This window comes from Vulpes lagopus, chromosome 24 (assembly GCF_018345385.1).
Source record: "Vulpes lagopus strain Blue_001 chromosome 24, ASM1834538v1, whole genome shotgun sequence".
Lineage (NCBI taxonomy): Eukaryota > Metazoa > Chordata > Mammalia > Carnivora > Canidae > Vulpes > Vulpes lagopus.
Window position 1 is genome coordinate 18,347,162 of NC_054847.1, and position 22,280 is coordinate 18,369,441.

General features: G+C 44.9%; 1 protein-coding gene across 2 annotated transcripts in view; it reads right to left on the reverse strand.

The window, feature by feature from the left end:
- The window catches only part of LCT (lactase), a 49,557-nt gene that overhangs the window by 21,888 nt on the left and 5,389 nt on the right, over positions 1-22,280 (reverse strand). The window contains exons 2-7 of one of the 2 annotated variants that reach the window (XM_041739462.1): positions 18,195-18,274; positions 15,075-15,158; positions 12,909-13,008; positions 10,717-10,795; positions 5,140-5,815; positions 2,470-3,115 (exon numbers count right to left, since the gene is read on the reverse strand). In XM_041739462.1, the coding sequence (XP_041595396.1) occupies positions 2,470-3,115; positions 5,140-5,815; positions 10,717-10,795; positions 12,909-13,008; positions 15,075-15,158; positions 18,195-18,274 (1,665 nt within the window). Of the gene's footprint in view, positions 1-2,469; positions 3,116-5,139; positions 5,816-10,716; positions 10,796-12,908; positions 13,009-15,074; positions 15,159-16,791; positions 16,831-18,194; positions 18,275-22,280 lie in introns of those variants that run through there. The other variant, XM_041739463.1, reaches the window with a different exon arrangement.

The window sequence follows — 22,280 nt, forward strand, 5'->3', positions numbered from 1 at the left end:
AGGTATTTCCTGGTACAATGGGTTGAATAGTGGTCCCCAAAAAGATATGTCCAAATCTTCCCATACCAATGAATGTAATATTATTTGGAAAAGGGGTCTTTGTAGATGTAATAAAGGATCTTAAGATGAGCTCATCCTGCATTAACCAGGTGAGTCTGAAATTCAATGACAAGTATCCTTAAAAGAGAAACAGAGAAGGTCCACATGAAGATGAAGGCAGAGATTGGGGTGATGCAGCCACTAGCCAGGGAATGCCTGGAACTACCAGAGGCTGGAAGAGGCAAGGAAGGAGCCTACTCTGGAGACTTCAGAGGAATAGTGGCCCTACTGACATCTCCATTTTGGACATTTGGCCTCTAGAACCACGAGAGAAGGAAAAGAAAGAAAAGGGGGGAAAGTCTAGTGAGTCAACCACAAACCAGCATCAGAGTAAAGCAATGTCTTTGGGCTCAAAATGGGAACCAGCAAAGTATTAAGCCCTATTTTTATCAGGCTACACAGCCTCTCAACAAACATTGACTGTATAAGAAGTAGATCATTCATGTATTTTATATAGTTTATTTAATCATTCAATAAATAATTTAGTAAGCACCTACTTCATCCCAGTCTGTAATAGTCTCTGGAAACATAAAGATGAACAGGAGCCTCATAGGTTAGTAGATATTGCTTAGACAGAAATAGAAAGGGAAAAAAAAAAAAAAAGAAATAGAAAGGCCTATGGTGGGCAGCCCGGGTGGCTCAGTGGTTTAGTGCCACCTTCAGCCCAGGGCGTGATCCTGGAGACTCGGGATCGAGTCCCACGTTGGGCTCCCTGCATGGAGCCTGCTTCTCCCACTGCCTGTGTCTCTGCCTGTGTCTCTGCCTCTCTCTCTCTCTCTCTCTCTCTGTGTGTCTCTCATGAATAAATAAATAAAATCTTAAAAAAAAAGTCTGCTTTATGGGGACACCTGGATGGCTCAGTGGTTGAACATCTGCTCAATGATGAGAAACAAGTGTTAGTTAAGAGGTGAAGAAAACATACTCTCGGGATCCCTGGGTGGCGCAGCGGTTTGGTGCCTGCCTTTGGCCCAGGGCGCGATCCGGGAGACCCTGGATCGAGTCCCATGTCGGGCTCCTGGTGCATGGAGCCTGCTTCTCCCTCTGCCTGTGTCTCTGCCTCTCTCTCTCTCTCTCTCTCTCTCTCTGTGACTATCATAAATTTAAAAAAAAAAATTAAAAAGAAAAAAAAAAAAAAGAAAACATACTCTCATACACGGCTGGTGGGAATGTAAATTACTAGAGCCACTGTGGAAAACAATATGGAGTTTCCTCAAAAAAAATTAAAAATAGAATTACCCTATGATTCAGTAATTCCACTACTGGGCATTTACCCAGAGAAAACAAAAACACTAATTCAAAAAGATATATGTACCCTGTTTATTTCAGCATTAGTTACAACAGCCAAATTATGGAAGCAGCCCAAGTGTCTATCAGAAGATGAATTGATAAAGAAAATGTGGTATTTTTATATACAATGAAATATTACTCAACCATAAAAAAGAATGAAATCTTGCCATTTGCAACAACATGGATGGATGTAGAGGGTAAAATGCCAAGTGAAATAAGTCAGTCAGATAAATACAAATACCATATGATTTCACTCATATGTGGAATTTAAGAAACAAAAAAAAGGATACAAGAGACAAAGACTTTTAAGCATAGAGAACAAATAGTTACCAAAGGGGGTGGGGGGATGGGTGAAACAGGTGAAAGAAATTATGAGCACACTTATCATGACCACTAGTAATGTACAGAATTGTCAGATCACTATATTGTATACCTGAAACCAATATAACATGGTATGTTAACTATCCTAGAATTAAAATTTTTTAAAATTGTTAAAATACATGAAACTGTGCCAGGTTAAGAATGATTCTGTAGATATGAATTAATTGGATTAAAGTGAATGATGTGGAATGTAGATTTTATAGCTTGTTAAAGGAGATGGAGATTAATGTGGCCAGAACAATGAGGGTTTAATGGGTTGGAGTCCCATGCTATAATGCCATCGTCATCCTATATTGCAATTTTCTGTGTGCTTCTGTAGACTTTGATTATCCTATGGGGAAAAGAAGATATTTGTTCAATATTTTACCCTTATGGTCTTGTGCAACATGTGGTATATAATTGTCACTGAATACATTTTTGTTAAACGAAGGCATTACAAGATGATGAGTCTTGATCAATGGATAAGACTCAGATGGGCAGAATGTGGAAAGAGGCATTATAGGGAATAAGAACAAAGAAGCAGAGACTTGAGGCTTCTGGAGGAGACAAGGGGGCTGATGTGAAGGATTTCTGCTATTACTACTAACACTACTTTTTGGCTTCATTTTCTTGGTAGATTCTCTTTGTCTCATTAAACAAAACTCTGAAGACTTGGAGAAGTACCACCCGCCTTCCCATCACCAGCATATCCACTTTTCTTACCCTTGAGCACCTCATTGATATATTTATTGAAGTAGTCTACTCTCAAGGAATCCTCAAAGAGATCTTCGGTCTCCCCTATAGGCATGCCATTCCCAGCCAGGTAGATCGGAACTTTTCCTCTTGTGTATTCCAAAGACACAAACTTTAACAGCCTCCTTATGCCCCAGGGCACCACATAAATCCAAGGGGATGAGGTCTGGGGCCATGCAGGGTCCACATGTTGGGAAAAGCCTCCAATGGCATCATAGCTGGGGATGCAGGAATCTTGTTGGGTTTTGCTGATGAGGCGGGAGGTATAATGAGACAGACCCAGAAAATCAGCAGAGCCTTTCAGGAGCTGCTTCTCTGCTTCAGTAAACTCAGGGAGCTGGGCCACAGGACTGGGGCACTGTTGGTTCACCTGTTGGATCCGGGCCTTCAGGGCAGGAGGGTAGTCTCCATCCACAAAAATGGGGTGTGCAAACCAGCCCAGCATGAAGTGCAAGTAGAGTTCCGAGGCTCTGACGTCCTCGGGCCTCTCTGGGGACAGAGGCTCTGCCCAGTCTGAGTTCAACACAATGCCTACACGTCCCTGCTGCTGTGGACGATAGTATCTATTATAGAGGTGCCAAACTCTGGCATGAGTCTTGAGGATCAAGTGAGCCACCTTGTAAGGAAAAAAGAAGGAAATACAGTGTTTAATAACAACCAATAGCAAAGCCAATGACAACCATGAATCAATAGCAAGTCTACAACACCAACAACTAGTTAGCACCAGTGTCAATGTTACCCATGTTAATGACAACATTATCGCTGAACATGTCCACCAATGTAAACAACATCAGCAAGTCATCGACAAGTTAATGCCAATGTCAACAAGTCAACAATATCAACAAGCAGTTAAGACTGATGTTAACAGTGTCAATTAATCAACATGGACAATATTGACATTGACATTATCATCAACACCAGTGCTAGTAATACCCACAATGCAGACAACAAAGTCAGTAAATCAACATCTACAAGCTGCCACCACCACCACCGACAGGTCAATAGCAACAGCATCAAAAACCATGTTTCATAGTAAACATTGTTAATGAATTCTCTCGTGAATTCCTCACAACCACCTTATCTGGCAAGTATAGTTATTATTACCACTGTACAGATGAGGGAAACAAGATCCAGAGACGTGTAGACTGCAGGAAGCCTGACTCTAAGCCTGTATTCCACCTCCCCACTGCTATTCGCCTTTGTCTCAATAAGTACTTACTAATTCATCATCAACGAATTTGGGGGAATTATTTTAGTTGACATACAAGGCATGGACAAGTCTTTTTAGCCTACCTGTCCTCCTTTCTACTTAGTGAAATCTAGGAAGAAAACACAAGCCCGGGAATTTCTTTATAGATTTAACTCAAGGTCTTACAAAAGTCAACCGCTTCCCTTGGCAGAGCACTGTGGGAAAACAGGCAAAAGCAGGGTGCCTGGAGCATAACAAACTTAGATTTGAATCCTGACTTTGTCACTGACTTGCTCAGTAAACTCAATCTTCTCAGTTTCCTTGTCTGCAAGAAGCGGTAATTATGGATCCATTCAGGAGGACTAAGTAAAATCGCGTATACAAAGCACAAAGTAAAAACTGGAGTGCAGGAGCGAGTGCTTAGCTTCCTTTCCTTTTTGGTTTTTATCATCTGAAGATGATGACACTTATTTTTGAGGAATTTCCTATCAAAATATGCTCTAGGAAGTCAAACTCCTCACTGCTTCTCACGTTCCAAATGTTAGTCCTTCACTGGGTCCTAAACACCAATGGCAAACTGTGGTCCTTTCCAAAAGGCAGGAATGCTTGCCTTCCAGTCTGCGCCAGGGGTGGGGGGCTCAATGCCCTATGACAACCAGCAGATCCGGCCACTGTGGCCCTGTAAGCACACGGGAAAGTGTTCAGGAGGGACGCCTGGGGGCACAGTGGTTGAGGCGCTGCCTTCTGCTTAGGTCGTGATCTGGGAGTCCAGGGATCGAGACCCACATCGGGCTCCCTGCATGGAGCCTGCTTCTCCCTCTGCCTGTGTCTCTCTGCCTCTTTCTCTCTCTGTGTCTCTCATGAATAAATAAGTGAAATCTTAAAAAAAAATAAAAATAAAAATAAAAAGTGCACTAAACTGAGTGCACTGAGTACACGGTCAATGCAAGGGAGCTAGGACTGGAAGGAAACACGGGCAGGATGACAAGGCCAGTGGGCGGCCTCCCGTCCCCTTGCCCGGCCGGTGACCGGTTCAGGGAGCCCCCCATACCTCTCCCCTCCCCTGCAGGGAGCACCCCATACCTCTCCCCCCGCTTGCAGGGAGCCCCCCAGAGCTCTCCCCACCCCCGCAGGGAGTCCCCCAGAGCTCCCCCCCCCCCGCAGGGAGCTCCCCCCCCCCGCAGGGAGCCCCCCAGAGCTCTCCCCCCCAGGGAGTCCCCCAGAGCTCCCCCCCCCGCAGGGAGCTCCCCCCCCAGAGCTCCCCCCCCCCCCCCGCGCAGGGAGCCCCCCAGAGCTCCCCCCCCCGCAGGGAGCCCCCCAGAGCTCTCCCCCCCAGGGAGTCCCCCAGAGCTCTCCCCCCCCCCCCGCAGGGAGCTCCCCCCCAGAGCTCCCCCCCCGCCCCCCCCCCCGGGAGCCCCCCCCCCCCCCCCCGGGGCCGGGGCCACTTGTACCTCGAAGGAGGCCACCCCCGGGTCCGAGATGCCCGGCGGGTGCCGGCCGCTGCCGTAGCCGGCGTAGCTCGTCACCCACGGCTCGTGGAAGGTCACCCAGAGCTTCACGCGGTCCCCGAAGGTGGCGAAGCAGAAGGCGGCGTAGCGCAGGAAGGCGTCGGCCACCCTGCGGTCGCGCCACCCGCCGAGCCGCTGCAGCGCGCGCGGCAGGTCCCGGTGCGAGAGCGCGGCCGCCGGCTGCACGCCCGCCGCCAGGAGCGCGTCCAGCAGCCGCCCGTAGTGGGCCACGCCGCGGGGGCTGGGCGCGCGCCCCCCGCCGGGCAGCAGGCGGGACCAGGAGATGGGGAACTGGTAGACCTGCGCGCGCACGCCCCGGGGCAGGGCCACGTCCCAGGCCGCCGCCTCGTGGCTGTAGCTGTTGCCGGCCTGCTCGGGCGTCGCCGCGCCCCCGCGCCCCGCGGCGTCCTCGGCCTCGGCCCAGCCGCCTGCCGCGGTGAAGGCCCCGGTGGAGACGCCCCAGAGGAAGCCTTCGGGGAAAGCGTCCTGCAGGAAAGCGTCCCTCTGCGCCCGGGACTCGTTGGCGAACGTCCCCCACGCCCCCCGGTAGGCGGAGCGCGCGCCCCCCAGGTCCTGCGGGGCCGCCGGGCGCCGGGCGTCGGTCCGGGAGCAGGGCCCGCTGCGGGATGGCAAGACAGAGGGACAGGGCCTGACTGCGCGCAGACAGCACCGCGCCCCCGAGAGCCCGAGAGCCGGGCCTCGGCCGACCTCCCAGGAGCCCGGGGGCAGAAGCCAGAAACCACCCACAAAGTCCCCACCGACGGGGAGAGTACTACCAGGCCCCTTCGGAGGGCGGTGATTTTTTTTTTTTTTTTTTAGATTTTATTTATTTATTTATTCATAGAGACACACAGAGACACAGGCAGGGGGAGAAGCAGGCTCCACGCAGGGAGCTGGACGTGGGACTCGATCCCGGGACTCCGGGAGCAGGCCCTGGGCTGAAGGCGGCGCTAACCCGCTGAGCCACCTGCAGGACTCCAGATGCTGTGTGCAGCCCGCTGATCCCCGGATCAGCTCGTCCTTCAGTACTGTTTGCCTCTGATGCCATCCTTTTTTTCCTTAACTACGGTTTATATATATATATATATATATAAACATAGCTAATTGAGGCACCTCCTGGCCCAGTGAGCTAAACATCAGACTCTTGATTTCGCTCAGGTCATGATCCCAGGGTCCTGATGGTGAGCTCTGGGTTGGGCTCCTGCTTGACATTCTCTCTCTCTCTCTCTGCCCTTCCCCCCCTGTTATAAATACACACAGACATACATACAAACAGCACAGCCAATAATAATGATGGCTCTAATTCATTATCCCTTGACTCTGTGCTGGCCACTGTGCTAAGAATGGTCCCTTGTGTAATTTCACAATTTTATGAGACAAGCACTATATTTATTCTTATCCTGCAAAAAGGAAACAGAGACTGAAAGAGAGAAAGAAATGAGCAAGTTCTAGGCATCAGTGGACCTATTTACCAGCGGGCACAGAAGTAGTTCAATAATTGAGCGACTAGTATAGGTCTACTGATAGGCACCAGCTAAACAGTAACCCTAGCTTTTCCACCGGGACCTGCCTGGGGCGCTGTAGGAGCATGGTGAGTGGCAGGCCTTGCTTCATGCTGCCTGGATTATGGACATAATGGCAAGCACTCAACCATCCATCCTGCACCATAAAGTAGAAGCCTCGTTAAGGATGACAAAACAACAAGATAGGAGCCTGGATTCCTGATCATTGTACCTACTCTAGATTATCCATCTCCAGCCTTTTTAATGTAAATGAACTCACATCTTATTTTCTTTTAAATGAGAACTCCTAGATCACACAGTCTGCAAATCTCAGGGCAAAGTCTGTGCTTTTAACCACATACCACTATATTTGTGTGTAGATGTTTATGTATTTTTTAGTATTTCATATTTCAAATATACATTCATCCTAATTTATATATAAGATAGAATACAAAAATGCTATCCTTACACAAACACAGTCTATTTTCTATTTTATTTTTAGTCCATTTCTCTCCTTCTGTCTTCCCTTCATTTTTTTTTTTTTAAATAAAATGGTTTTTTTCTAACATTTCAAAACAAACCCTCAATTGATTTCCCAATCTCCAAGTTCTGGCCCGCAGGCTGGAAAACTGGTTTATACTGCGGCAGTCACATCAGCAGAGGGCAACCTTGAGGAAGGGGTCTGTGTAGATGGGTGTGTTTGGTCTGAGGAAGAAAATACATGGAGTGGGGGCCGCCGGGGTTGGGGATGGGCAAGGAGGTGCAGTACAAGAGCACCTCCTGTCCAAGGGCCGTCATGTGGAGAGAGGATAATGTTTGTACTGGGTTGGCCCAGAGCACAGAACCAGTAGAAGTGACAGGGATACTGCACAGGGACCTCCATCCCACAGAGGAAAACCTGAATCTTCCAAACCTGAGCACCTCTTCTTCTCTGAAGCATCTGCTAACATATTTACCAACACAGCAGTCGGGGAGGGAATGATCTATAGTTATGGATTATCCATAATATATACAGGTCTCTGGAGCACAATCAGGGACACAAGTGATATCCATTCAATGGATAGCTGCTCTGACCCAACCCTCCTGACCCTGACTGTCCTCCTGGCTTGGAGGAAATGAGGTCTTGAAAAAATAAACAGCCCCTCGGTAAAATACAATTTGCCCTAAAGGCTTTTTGTTGTTGTTTAAAATTGTTTATTTATTTAAGTCATCTCTGCACCCAACTTGGGGCTAGAACCCATGACCCCGAGATCAAGAGTCACATGCTCTTCTGACTGAGCTAGCCAGGTGCCCCTCCATTTACTCTAAAGGCTTTAATGCTGGGAGTCCAGGGTTTGCCTAACTTGAGAAGAGATTTAGCACACAAAGCCTCAATCCCTATGCCCAGGCCCTCCATAGGGTCTGTCCTTCCCCTGTCCCCAGCCTCAGAGCATCCCAGATAATGCTCTTTCTCCCTTGTCTGGGGAGCAGTGCTATGTCTCCTGCCACAGTCTAGTGTTAAAGTCATTTGTGGGCCTGTCTCCCCTTTGAGGTTTAAAATTCTCAAAGAGAAAATGATGTTAGTCCTGGTGGAAACTGACACCCCCCCTGCACCTGCCCCTAGTGGGCTCTCCACCAACGTCCATCTGAATGAGGACCCCCGGCTATCAGTTTAATGTTAGCCAGTTTTGGACCTTTGCTTCAGGCCAAGGTTTAGAGGAAGAACCTTGGAGCTGGTATCACATGACATCTTGTTATTTTGCAATCCCCAAGCTTTCAGGGTAACCCTTTTATTATGGCCTGTTGAGTTCTATTTTCTGAAAAGACATAGCCCAGCACTCCTCCACTGACTCTGAGTGTGGTCAGGGAGAAGTTCTGACCTATCTCCTCTTTCCACCGTTCATACTCCCTGGACAAAGCCTTACATGCAGCAACTGCTTTGGGTTTGTTGATTTGACCTGCTGGCTTGAAGTGAGTTGAGAGGACAAAACAGAAGGAGATATACAAGTGTTGGGAGAGGAACAGTACAAAGAGCTGGTAGCAATAGAAGCATATGGCCTGGGACAGGGCTGTCCCAGCAAAGTCTAAGGTGAAGAGCAAGAACTCTAGCTGAAAGTCTGGGAAGCCAAATGATTCTTTCCAGTCTATGACCTTCGTCAACACATGGTGCATGAAGCTCCTGCAGGTAACATACCCACGGGAGGCTGAGGGTTCTGGAGAACAACCCGTGATGGTTTCCATACCATCCTTTGCTTGCTCACTTGAGAAGCATGTTAGATTATGAGTGTGTGAGGGTGTCATTATGGGAGTAACCTCAAACCTGTTCTAATTTTTTTTTTAATATGCCACTAACAATTTGGGTACTTCAGTCATTCAGTAAGAAATTATTTGCAACCCCACCATAGATTAAAACCTCTCAGGGGCATCTGGGTGGTGCAGTCTGTTAGGCGCCCATCTCTTGATTTCGGCTCAGATTGTCATCTCATGGGTCATGGGATCAAGCCCAGCATTGGGTTCTGTGCTCAGTGTGGAGTCTACTTGGGTTTCTTTCTCTCCCTCCCCCTCTGCTCCTCCTCTACTTCCTAGAACCAAGCACCACGTTGGGACCAGGAACAAGGCCACCCACTCATGTTAGGGGCTTTTGTTACTACAAGAAGCTTAATCAGGTGCCACCATAACAATACTTATGAATGTCTGGGGTTTGCCTCAAAACAATCTGGCTCAAGAGGCACGGTGGCTCAGGCGGTTAGGTGTCTGACTCTTGATCTCAGCTCAGGTCTTGATCTTAGGGTCGGGAGTTAAAAACAATAGCAGCAACAAAACTTCCCCAGTCTGGCTTGAGAAGGGGAAGGTAGGTGATAGTTGGAACAAGATCAGCCATGAGCCAATAGCTTTTGAAGTTGGGGATGGCTTATTATACTTTTCCTTCTACGTCTGGATATATTTGACATTTTCTATAATAAAAAGTTAAAAGAGGAGGTCGTCATTCAAATGGAACAAGTGTGACTTTTCTCCCATTTCTAAGCCATTTCACTCTCAAAGGAAACATTTGAAGGTTGACATGTTGTTTGTCATGTCAACCCTAAATTATCTTTTGGGGGGAGGTTGGGTTTGGTCATTTTTCCAACACCATGTTTTCCTCGTCTGAGGGGTCAAGGGCCCCTGAGAGACACCGATAAAACAACTTCCAAAGGCAGGCAGGCAGGCACATTATTTTCTGAGTCACCTGCAACAATGTCCCTTCTTTACAGATAAGGTGCCTTCAGCTTTGAGAAATAACAGATGCAGCATGGCACCGGGGAGATCTTAAAATAAATAAATAAATAAAACCTCTCATGTGAAAAAAGTCACTGAGTTAGGCTTTTGCCCCACTGCAACAGCTGAATCTCCTGCCTACACTGTCTCCTTGTGGGAAAGAGGTTTCACAGTTCGTAGGAGGAAACAGGTGCAGAGAACTCACCTCACATACTCAGACCATGTACTCTCAGGGGGTGGTCAGATCTATCTTTAACTCTACCTCCTACAAGATCTTCAACTAGAAGGCAGTTCAAGTCCCAACCCAGCTTGTTGTGTGCACTTGGGCGAACTGCAAGGTTCACAAGTGCAGAATGAGGAAGGAGAAGTGAGGATGCAGAAACATGTGGGCCCAGGGTAAGATGCAATAGAGCCAGGCTCGCTCCCTCTCTGCTGTCCCTCTGAGCCTTTGTTTCTCACTTCCACAGTGGCCAGGATAGAAATCACTGGCCAAGAGATGCCCGGGTGGCTCAGCGGTTTAGCGCCTGCCTTTGGCCCAGGTCCTGATCCTGGAGTCTCGGGATTGAGTCCCACATTGGGCTCCCTGCATCGAGCCTGCTTCTCCCTCTGCCTGTGTCTCTGCCTCTCTCTCTCTCTCTGTGTCTCTCATGAATAAATAAATAAAACAAAACAAAACAAAATCACTGGCCAAGAGGCAGATGAAAACAGTCCCATTAAATGACACATGTGAAAGATATTCTTCAAATATCAGCTATTGATAGTTCAACAGGAAATCTAACATTACCTTTTCTTGGAACTTGGTGAACAGCTTAGGAAAGTATTAAGATCAAACCCAATGGTGAGATTCTGGTTTTCATTTATGGCTGTAAAAGAAGAAGTTTAATTAACACTCTCTGAAACCCAACCAACAATATTCAGGACTACAATCAATTGTTTTCTTATTTATACAACACACCCAGACTCCAAGCAATCATTCTAAGCTCCCTTGAAAATACCAGGGGCTAAAGATCTAAGGAGGTCAGGAATTATTTCCATGTACTTAGAATAATGGTTCTCAAACCTCTGTGTGCATCCAAATCACCTGCAGAGCTCATTAAACACAAATTGCTGACACCTCGCCCCATCCCCAGAGTTTCTGATCCAGTGCATCTGACATAGGGCTCAAAGATTTGGCTATCTAGCAAGTTCCCAGGTGATGCTGATGCTGCTGGTCTGAAGACCGCACATGGAGAACAATTAATTCAGAAGAACTCAACAGAAAAAGATGGATTTTTTTTTAATTGTAGTGAACTATGTATAAATATAAAATTGACTGTTTTAGCCATTTAGAAAGGGACTGAACTTAAGAACAGAAATCATTATGCCATCAAAAGTGAGTTAGGGTGAGAGTTAAGTTGTATCTTTGGGGAATGGCATGAGGCCTGTGAAGCCAGCCGAACCCTGGTTATAGGTAGAAGGGCACTGACTTCTGCCATACACTGCCTTATAGGGTGACTGGAATGAATATCAGGACACCCATGAACCTGCCCTTCTCTAGGAGCCCTCAGCCCCTGATGCCTTAACACAATTCACCTTTTCCTTGACCTGATTGGACCAGGAGTGATCTCCTGATCCATGGCCCACGAATCAGATTCATTCTCATGAATTTGAACTAAGAGACACAGAGAAGATTGTCCATGAGCTGTGGGTTCGGCAAGGTGCCTACCAGGGCCATGTGCAAGCTAAGGTTATGGGAGAAAGAACAAGGGTAAGCAGAGGTGGGCCAAGGTGAGAGATCCTGGAGGGAGGGGTAATGAAAAGGGACCCTCAGGCACAGAGCAGTTCCCATATTTAGACCTGAAGCCTGAAGCCTGATGGTCTTTATTTCCACAAGATGAAGGCATCTCTGTCCTCTTTATACAGAGCCTCTCTTCTTTTTTGAGTTAATGGGATGTAAGGGACCAATAATACAAAGGCAAGGGACACTAAACCCATTTGGGGTGGGCTCTCAACCGGCCCTCCTCCAGTCCCTCTTCTGGTCCCTCCTCTGGTCCTTCTTCTTATTGGAACCCCAGACTTTTAACACTGCTACTCCCCAAGCTAGTGCACCAAATGTCATTCAAAACTTCTCCATCAAAAGGGGAACCCTCTTGTCCATGGTGGGAATGCAAGCTGGTGCAGCCACTCTGGAAAATAGTATGGAGGTTCCTCAAAAAGTTAAAAATAGAACAATCCTATGACCCAGAAATTGCACTACTAGGTATTTTCTAAGGGATATAAACAGTGATTCAAAGGGGCACCTGCACCCCAATGTTTATAGCAGCGATGTCCATAATAGCCAAACTATGGAAAGAGCCCACATGTCCATCGATAGATGAATGGATAAAGAAGATGTGGTATTTATGCACAATGGAATATTTAGCCATCCAAAAGAATGATATCTTGTCACTTGGAATGATGTGGATGGAACTAGAGTATTATGCTAAGCCAAATAAGTCAGTTAGAGAAAGACAAATACCATATGGTTTCACTCGTGTGTGGAATTTAAGAAACAAAACTGATGGAGATGCCTGGTGGTTCAGCGGTTAAGTGCCTGCCTTCAGCCCAGGGCGTGATCCTGCTTCTCTTTCTGCCTGTGTCTCTGCCTCCCTCTCTTTCTCGGTATCTCTCATGAATGAATAAATAAAAATCTTTAAAAAAAGAAAAGAAAACTGATGAACATAGGAGAAGGGAAGGAAAAGTTAAAACAGAGAGAGGCAACTCATAAGAGACTATTAACTATAGAGAAGAGTTGATGGAGATTGGTAGGGAATTGGCTAAATGGATGATGGGCATTAAAGAGAGCACCAGTTGTGATGAGCACTGGGTATTTAATGTAAGTGATGAATCAATGAATTCTACTTCTGAAACCAACACTACATTGTATGTCAACTAACTTGAATTTAAATAAAAACTTGGAATGAAAGAAACAAACCTCTCCATCAATGGTCCACTCACCTTTGCGAATGCTAAAGAGCAGCCCAGAGTTCTTCCTGGTGGAAGGGCAGTCCTGGAATCTTAGATTGAAGATGAAAATGTTCACTTTTGGCTCAATAGTCTGAAAAAAATAAAAGCCAGCAAGTGAATGGAAACTGCCTAGAGTAAGTCTTTTGATAATATAGACAAATTTTCAAGATGAGAAGCTATAAACACTCTGGTTTTGGAAATGTTCTCTAGCCAGGTCAATTAATAAAGGGGGCAGACTCTAGGCTCTGAGGGAAAACAATCTACACTTTTCAGTAACATCAGCCACCCTCCTCACTGACCACCAGCAAAGAGAGAGGTTCAACATGTTACAAAGCTCCTCCCAGAATCAAGCACCACGTTGGGACTAGGAACAAGGCCACCCACTCGTGTTAGGGGCCTTTGTTACCACAAGAGGCTTAATCAGGTGCCACCATAACAGTATTTATGAATGTCTGAGATTTGCTCCAAACCAATCTAGCTCAAGAGGCACCTGGGTGGCTCAGGCAGTTAGGTGTCTGACTCTTGATCTCAGCTCAGGTCTTGATCTCAGGGTCGGGAGTTAAAAACAATAATAGTAACAACAAAACCTCCCCAGTCTGGCTTGAGAAGGGGAAGGTAGGTGATAGTTGGAACAAGATCAGCCATGAGCCAATAGCTTTTGAAGTTGGGGATGGCTTATTATACTTTTCCTTCTAAGTCTGGATATATTTGACATTTTCTATAATAAAAAGTAAAAAGAGGAGGTCCTCATTCAAATGGAACAAGTGTGACTTTTCTCCCATTTCTAAGCCATTTCACTCTCAAAGGAAACATTTGAAGGTTGACATGTTGTTTGTCATGTCAACCCTAAATTATCTTTTGGGGGGAGGTTGGGTTTGGTCATTTTTCCAACACCAAGTTTTTCCTCGTCTGAGGGGTCAAGGGCCCCTGAGAGACACCGATAAAACAACTTCCAAAGGCAGTCAGGCAGGCACATTATTTTCTGAGTCACCTGCAACAATGTCCCTTCTTTACAGATAAGGTGCCTTCAGCTTTGAAAAGCTAGCAGATGCAGCATGGCACTGCGAGAAAGCATTTCTGGAGAACATTGAGGGGTCAGGCAGTCTTCCCTGGAAGGGATAATGAAGGTTATCTTGTTAAGGTAAAAAAAAATTCTATATATATATATGTGTGTATATATATATATATATATATACACACACATATATGTGTGTATATATATTTATATATAAAATTCTATATATATATATATACACACACACACACACACACAGAGAGAGAGAGAGAGAGAGAGGTGAGTGTGTGTGTGTATATATATATATATAATCTTGTATAAAAATCTACACAAGTGGCTTTGTACCCACCCCTGCAGAAGCAAGAGGAAGGCAGGGATGAATGCTGGTGGCCAGGCATCCCCAGAGAGGCTTATGAGAAGGCAGTAAGGATAAAAATGCTGCTAGGACTCTGAAAGGCGGAAGAGAAGCCACTGGATGTACAATCCATTCTAACCTGTCAGAAGGTGGGATAATGGTCAGGACTCCAGGGAATTTGGAATTTGTCTTCCTCAAGGAAGTTGCTCAGCAGAGACCAAGCATAGAAGAGAAAGCTAACAGGCAGGTAGGTGGCATCCAACATACTTTAGTCACAATCACTAGACTTAAGGAAAACTATACCAGGAACAGGAAAAAAGGGCCTGAGGTTACAGGAAGGTCCCCATAGCTGGCATCTGATTTAGCAGACCTGGATGTGAAAGGTCTTTTTTCAGTTGTGGTGAAATACACATAACATTTATCATAGTAACCATTTTTAAGTGTATAGTTCAGTGGCATTAAGTACATTCATTTCATTGTACAACCATGACCACCATCCATAAAATGCCTTTTTAAATCTTAGAACACCAGAATTTCAATTCTCAGTAGATTTCTACACAAGACACCCATGTAAATATTTAACAAGATAACCTTCATTATCCCTTCCAGGGAAGATTGCCTGACCACTCAATGTTCTCCAGCAATGCTTTCAGGAGATCTCTCCTGGCGCAACTCTGCTGCCCATGGGTGCAAGCCCAGTTTACACATCAGCCAGGACATTAAATGTCTAATATGCTGCCAGGAACCCTCTCCACTCATCATCAATATGGGAAATGGATCAAATTACCTGTAATTTACTTAGCTTCTGTGGCAAACTTGCCTCACTTTGGCATTCATAAGACACATCAAGGGAGAGGAAATCAACAGCATCCTAGAAATAAGTAAATAAGGTCGTTAGAACATAAGCAATTTCAAGACAAACCACTATTGAGAAATATCCTTTTTCCTTTCTCCTCCTATTACTAAACTGATACTCCAAAGTGAGATTTTTCAAGGAAATAGCAGGCAGAGGACAAGCTGGGACTGATAAGAATGTGTGTGGGGGATGTGCCTGCATGTTGCTGGGAATATATCACCACATACTCAGCAAAGTGCATGATACATAGTAAGTGCTGGATAAATGAATATGATAAAATGAGTGAATGAATGAAGTACAGTATGCCAGAAATGGTAGGTTCCCACCCAAGAGGTGAACACTAAGAGAGTCAGAGGCCAGAACTGCCCTGGTCAACACCCTCCTCACAGCCTTTCCATTTTGCTGGAATGGAGACAGTGGAGTCCTCAGACACCCACAGGACCTCAGTGATCTCTCCAGAACCTACTGGTGTTTTGGGTTTCATTTTAATTGTAGGTTATAGTCACTAGCCACTATCAGGGCACAGTTTAAAGTCCCCCCCCTAGTGGACCCTAGCTTGGTCCATAGTGTTATCTGAGAACACAGCTCTCATGGTCCTGGACATACCCCTCAACACGGTCTCTGGCTTGCACATATTCTAAGAATTTCAGATTTACAGAGTCTAAACACATAAACATACCACTATGATTCTCTCGCTGCCTTTATCATGACTAGATCATCACCCATCATCTCTCCTTCATGGATGATCTGTTCCCTTGGAACAAAGACCCTGGATAATAGCATCTGATGACAACCAAGTGCCCTTGGACCTTCAATAACTGACTCACCACTGGCTCTCTATGGCTTTCCTAATCAGGTCATCATCAGTGCTTACCAGTCCACACAATTGCTCCACTTTGCTGAGTGCCACTCCCAACCCTTCTCCCCCCGCACTCAACTCTTACTTTGTCAACTCTCTACAACACAGAGTCCTTCAGTTCCTACCCTTAAAATCACTGTGCTCAGCACAGTGGATGAAGAATTCACATTTAAAGAGGGAGAACCACAGAAGTTTACAACTTAATGGAGGGTATTAGTAAATGCACCAATTGCATGAGAAAATACAGAGTTAAAAATGTTAAAAGCAAAGTCCATACTAGTGGTCTTCAAACTCACCTGGGAATCTTGGAAAGCCTATGAAGACTCAGGACAGTCTCTCCACATTAAGCCTCGACCTGTATGCGCTTTGCTAGCTCTCCAGGTGAGTCTGATACATAATACTTGGGAAGTGCTGGTCTAAACAGAGGGCTAGGTGTTCCAAGTGGGGAGAGAGCACATCAGGTTGAGCAAGGGAGTATTATTTAAATGAGGCCTCTGGATGGAAAGTATATGCATATGTATGTTGTAATTTTTTCTATAATTTATTATAGAAGATGTCAAATATATCCAGAATTTTGTTGGCAGAGATTTGAGCAAAGCTAGGATAGGAAGCACACTGAGGGTGCATGCCAGAGAGCAAGAGGAAAGCACAGCATACACATTGGGAAAAATAGGAGGGGAGACCTGAGAGAGAGCAAGACAGCCTGACCGAGCCACCCTCTGGAAGGCCCTGAGGAATCTGCACCAGTTCCTGCAATCTGTGGCAAAATACGCATAATATAAAACTTACCAAGTTCAGTGGCACTAGGTACATTCACATTGTTGTGCCACCATCACCCACCACCCATGCAATGCATTTTAAAATCTCTGAGTGAGTACTGAGTGCAGCTTCCCAGTAAGGAAGTGATAAAAACTGTATTCCTGAAAAATCCAGAAGCAGTAGGTGGCATAAACTGGGACAAAGAGAAGAGATCTGTTCAAAGGCTACTGCTCAACAAGCAATTTTCTGATCAGCACTTTGGTCGTCTGGTTTCATAACTGATAGAGGTTATTACCTCTTATAAATCAATTTAGATGGCCTTCTGGCCAGTCAGCCTCGGAGCTGGTTATTCAGAACCTTATCACATCTGGATTTTAAGTTCCTGAGCTGGTAAATTTCAAGACCGGACCCTGACCTATGGGGCCTCCATCAGAGCACAGACACCAGTGTCGGGCATATGGTACTGTGGTATCTATACAGCACCCTGTAAAATGCTGCAAAACGACAGAAATCAGCTTTTTTTTTTTTTTTATGACTTTCCTACTTCCCAGCAGCCAAGCTTACAAAGTCCAAATCTATTCAATTCTCAGATTTTTAAACTTTTCTTATTAAAATTATAGTTAAAAAGTTATGTTCAGCAGAGGCAGAAACCAAGATGCTCTAGGGAGAACATTATTTAAAAAAACAAAACAGGGATCCCTGGGTGGTGCAGCGGTTTAGCGCCTGCCTTTGGCCCAGGGCGCGATCCTGGAGACCCGGGATCGAATCCCACGTCGGGCTCCCGGTGCATGGAGCCTGCTTCTCCCTCTGCCTGTGTCTCTGCTTCTCTCTCTCTCACTGTGTGCCTATCATAAATAAATAAAATTAAAAAAAAAAAATTTAAAAAAAAAATAAAAAAAAATAAAAAATAAAAAAACAAAACAAAATCCCTTACTCTTCTTTTTATCTGTTTTGATATAAACTGGCTTCTCCTCCAGTAAGCTATTTTGGACTCTTAATAAAAAATTGGGGGTGCCTGGGTGGCTCAGTGGCTAAGAGTCTGCCTTTAGCTCAGGTCATGATCCTGGGGCCTGGGGATTGAGTTCCGCATCAGGCTCCCCCTGGGCAGCCTGCTTTTCCCTCTGCCTGCATCTTTGCCTCTCTGTGTCTTTCATGAATAAATAAAATCTTAAAAAAACCTCAGAGCAAACAGAGGCGTTTGACTTCTTTGCATAGGTAAAAGCTAACACTTGCCAAGCAAGAGCTGGGGTTGCAACAAATGAGATTTGGTTTGCAAACATGAATCTAGAGAATGGACAGCACTCTGAAGAGGCACTTGGAAAAATGTCAAGCCAACCGATGAAAACTTCGTTTGTGTTCTAAAAGTAAAATCACAACTTTCCTCAGACATTACAAATGCTATTTTTGGAGGGGGGGGGCGAGATTGTCATTACCTTGGCAAGGGAAGATGTGGAGGGTTGCAGCAGGATCTCCGAGATAGCTTCAGCTCGGAGGACCACAGAGAGCTTTCCACCTAAAACCAACCAGAGAAACCAGGTGAGCTGCAGGTGAGCAAGGCTGCATGCTGGGACTGCAGGAGCTGCCTGGGGACTCATTCCCTGTTCCGAAAAATCGTTCACCGATTTTTTTTTTTTAAATTTATTTATTTATTTATTCATGAGAGAGGCAGAGGAAGAAGCAGGGTCCCCGCAGGGAGCCTGATGTGGGACTCAATGCCTGCACCAGGATCACTCCTTGAGCGGAAGACAGACGCTCAAATGCTGAGCCACCCAGGCGTCCCAATGTTCACCACTTTAAACAGGATTTTTGAAGACATCACTTACATGACTTTACCCTAGCTGAAACATTTTAGATAACAGGGGGGCTTTAAAAACAAAAAAGTCCCGGGACATCTGGGTGGCTCAGCAGTTGAGCATGTGCATTCCGCTCAGGGCATGATCCTGGGGTCCTGGGATTGAGTCCCTCTTCGGGCTCCCTGTGAGGAGCCTGCTTCTCCCTCTGCCAGCGTCTCTGCCTCTCTCTCTCTCTGTGTCTCTCATGAATAAATAAATAAATAAAATCTAAAAAAAAAACAAACACCCAAAAAAGTCCCTTTAGAGAATGTTTCATCTAAAGCAGGATTCTGAAATGTAAGACACTTGTTACTCTTTCAGAATAAAAGCAATGACCCTGCGCTGCCCCTCCAGAGTGTAAAGACAGTGAGGTGGGAACGGCTTTCTTACCTTCTCTTTGAAGGCAGGGTGCTATCCCGACCTGGTGTTTTCTGGTCCTTGTTCACCGTGGGGACTGCAATTCAGCCCCTACGGTGCAATGGAGGGGAAAACTAGAGGACACCTGCAGCGTGTACCCACTTGCTGTGATCCCCCTCCCCCACTGGGCTGAGCTGGGCAACAAGTGTATTTAACAAGCCTCCCAGCTGCTCCTGATGCAGTGGTCCTCAGACCACTGTTAGAGAACCACCGCCGCGGCAGCGATTCTTCAGCTGTTTGTCTTGCTCTGTGACTCTTTCCTGCACCTGCGTCTTTCTCTCCCACTGGATTGTGTGCTCATTGAGGAGCAAAATTTTAAACATTTCTTTAACCTCTCCAGATACCAACTTCAGCACTGGATACATAGCAGACCTGTAGTTTGGAAACACTAAATAAAAACTGGATAAAACCAGAGTTTGAGAGTTAAACTGTAAGGCTGTGTGCCTGACTTCATTTCATCCAAATTCTGTACAGGAGGAAGATCTGCTGAGACAACGAAGCCACCACTAACAACTACAAGAGTGGCTGGCTTTTTTTTCTTTTCTTTCTTTCTTTCTTTCTTTCTTTCTTTCTTTCTTTCTTTCTTTCTTTCTTTCTTTCTTCTTTCTTTCTTTCTTTCTTTCTTTTCTTCTTTCTTTTCTTTTCTTTTCTTTTTTTTTTTTTTTTTTTCCAGTAATCGCTATGCCCAACCTGGGGCTTGGACTCAGAACTCGAAAGATCAAGAGTTGCTGGCTCTTCAAACTGAACCAGCCAGGTGCCTCCAAAGGGGCTTATTTTGATAAACATAATAGAACTTTGAAATCTTTTGAGCAGAGAATATCACTTAGAGACAAGGAGTCCTTGTTCTGATAAGATAGCACTATTATCTAGTTATTCAGTGATTGTGTTTAATGGTTCCATCTGGCCTTTCACAGATTTCCGAGCTTCCATTCATCACATCAGCACACATGGAACATACGACTTGTGTTTAACATTTTAAAGTGTACAATTTAGTGTCATTGTTAGGCCAATGAAATGAAATAAGAGTACATATATCCAGAATGAACTCACGAATCATTTCTATTTGACTTTGCAAGCTGCTTTTAGAAGTAGAGGAACAAATGTACTTGAAGTTCCAGAAATTCCTGTATCATACAAAATAATCAAACTTCCTCACTGTGGTTGCCAACCTATTCTCATTGTAAGCATAAACCATACTTTTTAAAATACTGTTAAAATCCAGATTACTCAAAACTAGAGTCTCACACTAAGCTTGTGGTTCATGTTCTCTATGGGACTGAAAGGGGGGTAATTGCTCTGCTTTAGGATAATTTATCTTGCAATTTTTGTTAGACATAATTAAAGATAGGTGTTCATATATAGAGAGCTCAAAATTGGTATTTGCTGTGGGTTTAAGCCTCCATCAAAAATTACTGCATAGGGATGCCTAGGTGGTTCAGTGGTTGAGTGTCTGCCTTTGGCTCAGGACGTGATGCTGGAGTCCCAGGATCGAGTCCTGCATTGGGCTCCCTGCATGGAGCCTGCTTCTGTTTCTGTCTCTTTCTGTGTCTCTCATGAATAAACAAATAAAATATTTTTAATAAAAAATCACTGCCTGCCAAAAATCACTTAATAGCACTATTAAGTTCATGTCCCTTTTAAGCATTGCTAGTCCTCACTAAAGGATAAACTCGCCTGTTTCCACCACAAAGGAAAGTCACTCCACTAAAAACCATTACAGTTGTCTACAAAAAATAGCCGCTTTCCTTTTGTTTCTTCTCCCTTTGCCTCAAATGCTCCAAATGCCCAGTAATCTGGGCAATACTGAACTGTCAATATCAATGCTTCAAGCACCTATTACTGCTTGGTCAGGCTGGTATTACTAGTGTTATAACACTAGTACAAGTGGGGGATGCTGTATATAATCCTACTCTTCCCATGAGAAGGATGTTCCCACTCTCCACAACCTCCAACTCTCCGTCAAGAATCCTCCCTTCCATTGAATCCTCCCCAGAGGCAGCACATTGAACACACAAATAGTTTTTTATTAACAAATATAAAAGATTAGAACTTTTCAAAAATTTTAGTAAAAAATATATAAGAGGGATGCCTGGATGGCTCAGTGGTTGAGCATCTGCCTTTGGCTCAGGGCGTGATCCCATGGTCCCAGGATCGAGTCCCTCATAAGTCTCCCTGCATGAAGCCTGCTTCTCCCAAGGAAAGAGAATCTCAAGCAGACTCCCCGCTGAGCACAGAGCCTGATGTAGGTCTCAATCTCATGACCCTGAAATCATAACCTGAGCCGCAATCTAGAGTTGGATGCTAACCAACTGAGCCACCCAGGCAATCTTACCATTATTATTATTATTATTATTATTATTATTATATTTATTTTTAGACTTTATTTATTTGGGAGAGGGAACAAGAACACAAGTGTCGGGAGGAGCAAAGGGAGAGGAACAAGCAGACTCCACGCTGTGTGTGGAGCCCAACACAGGGCTCAATCCCAGGACCCTGAGATCATAACCTGAGCCAAAATCAAGAGTCAGAAGCTCAACTGACTGAGCCACCCAGGTGCCCCACCATTAAAATGTTTAAGTGTATATTTCAGTGGCATGAAGTACATTCACTTTGTGTGCAACCATCACCTCCATTCATCTTCAAAACTTTTCCAACATTCCAAACTAAAACTCTATATTCATTAAACAGGTAACTCCCCATTTCCCTGCTCCTAGTAACCACTATTCTATTTCCTGTCTCTGTGAATTTGATTTTTCTAGGTCCTTTGTGTATGTGGAATCCTACAATAATTGTCCTTTTGTGACTGGCTTATTTCACTTAGCTTAATGTCTTCAAAGTTCATCCAATGTGTCAGAATTTCACTTCTTTTTAAGCTCAAACAATATTACATTGTATATAAATAGCACATTTTATTTATCCATTCATCCATCCATGGGCATTTGGGTTATTTCTACCTTTCAGCTATGTAAATAGCACTGCTGTGAACATAGGTGTATAAATACCTGTTGAAATTCCTGGTTTCAGTACCTTTGTGTATGTCCCCACAAGTGTTAGATGATATTATAATTTTATGTTTAATTTCTTGAGGAACTACCATACTCTTTTCCATCATTTTACACTCCTGTCAGCAATCCATAAAGGTTACAATTTCTCTGTATCTTCATGAACACCTGTTTTTCTCCTTTCTAAAATGACAGCTATTCATATGAATGTGAAGTGATACCTCATTGTGGCTTTGATCTGTTTTCCAACATGATTGAGTTAATTTTT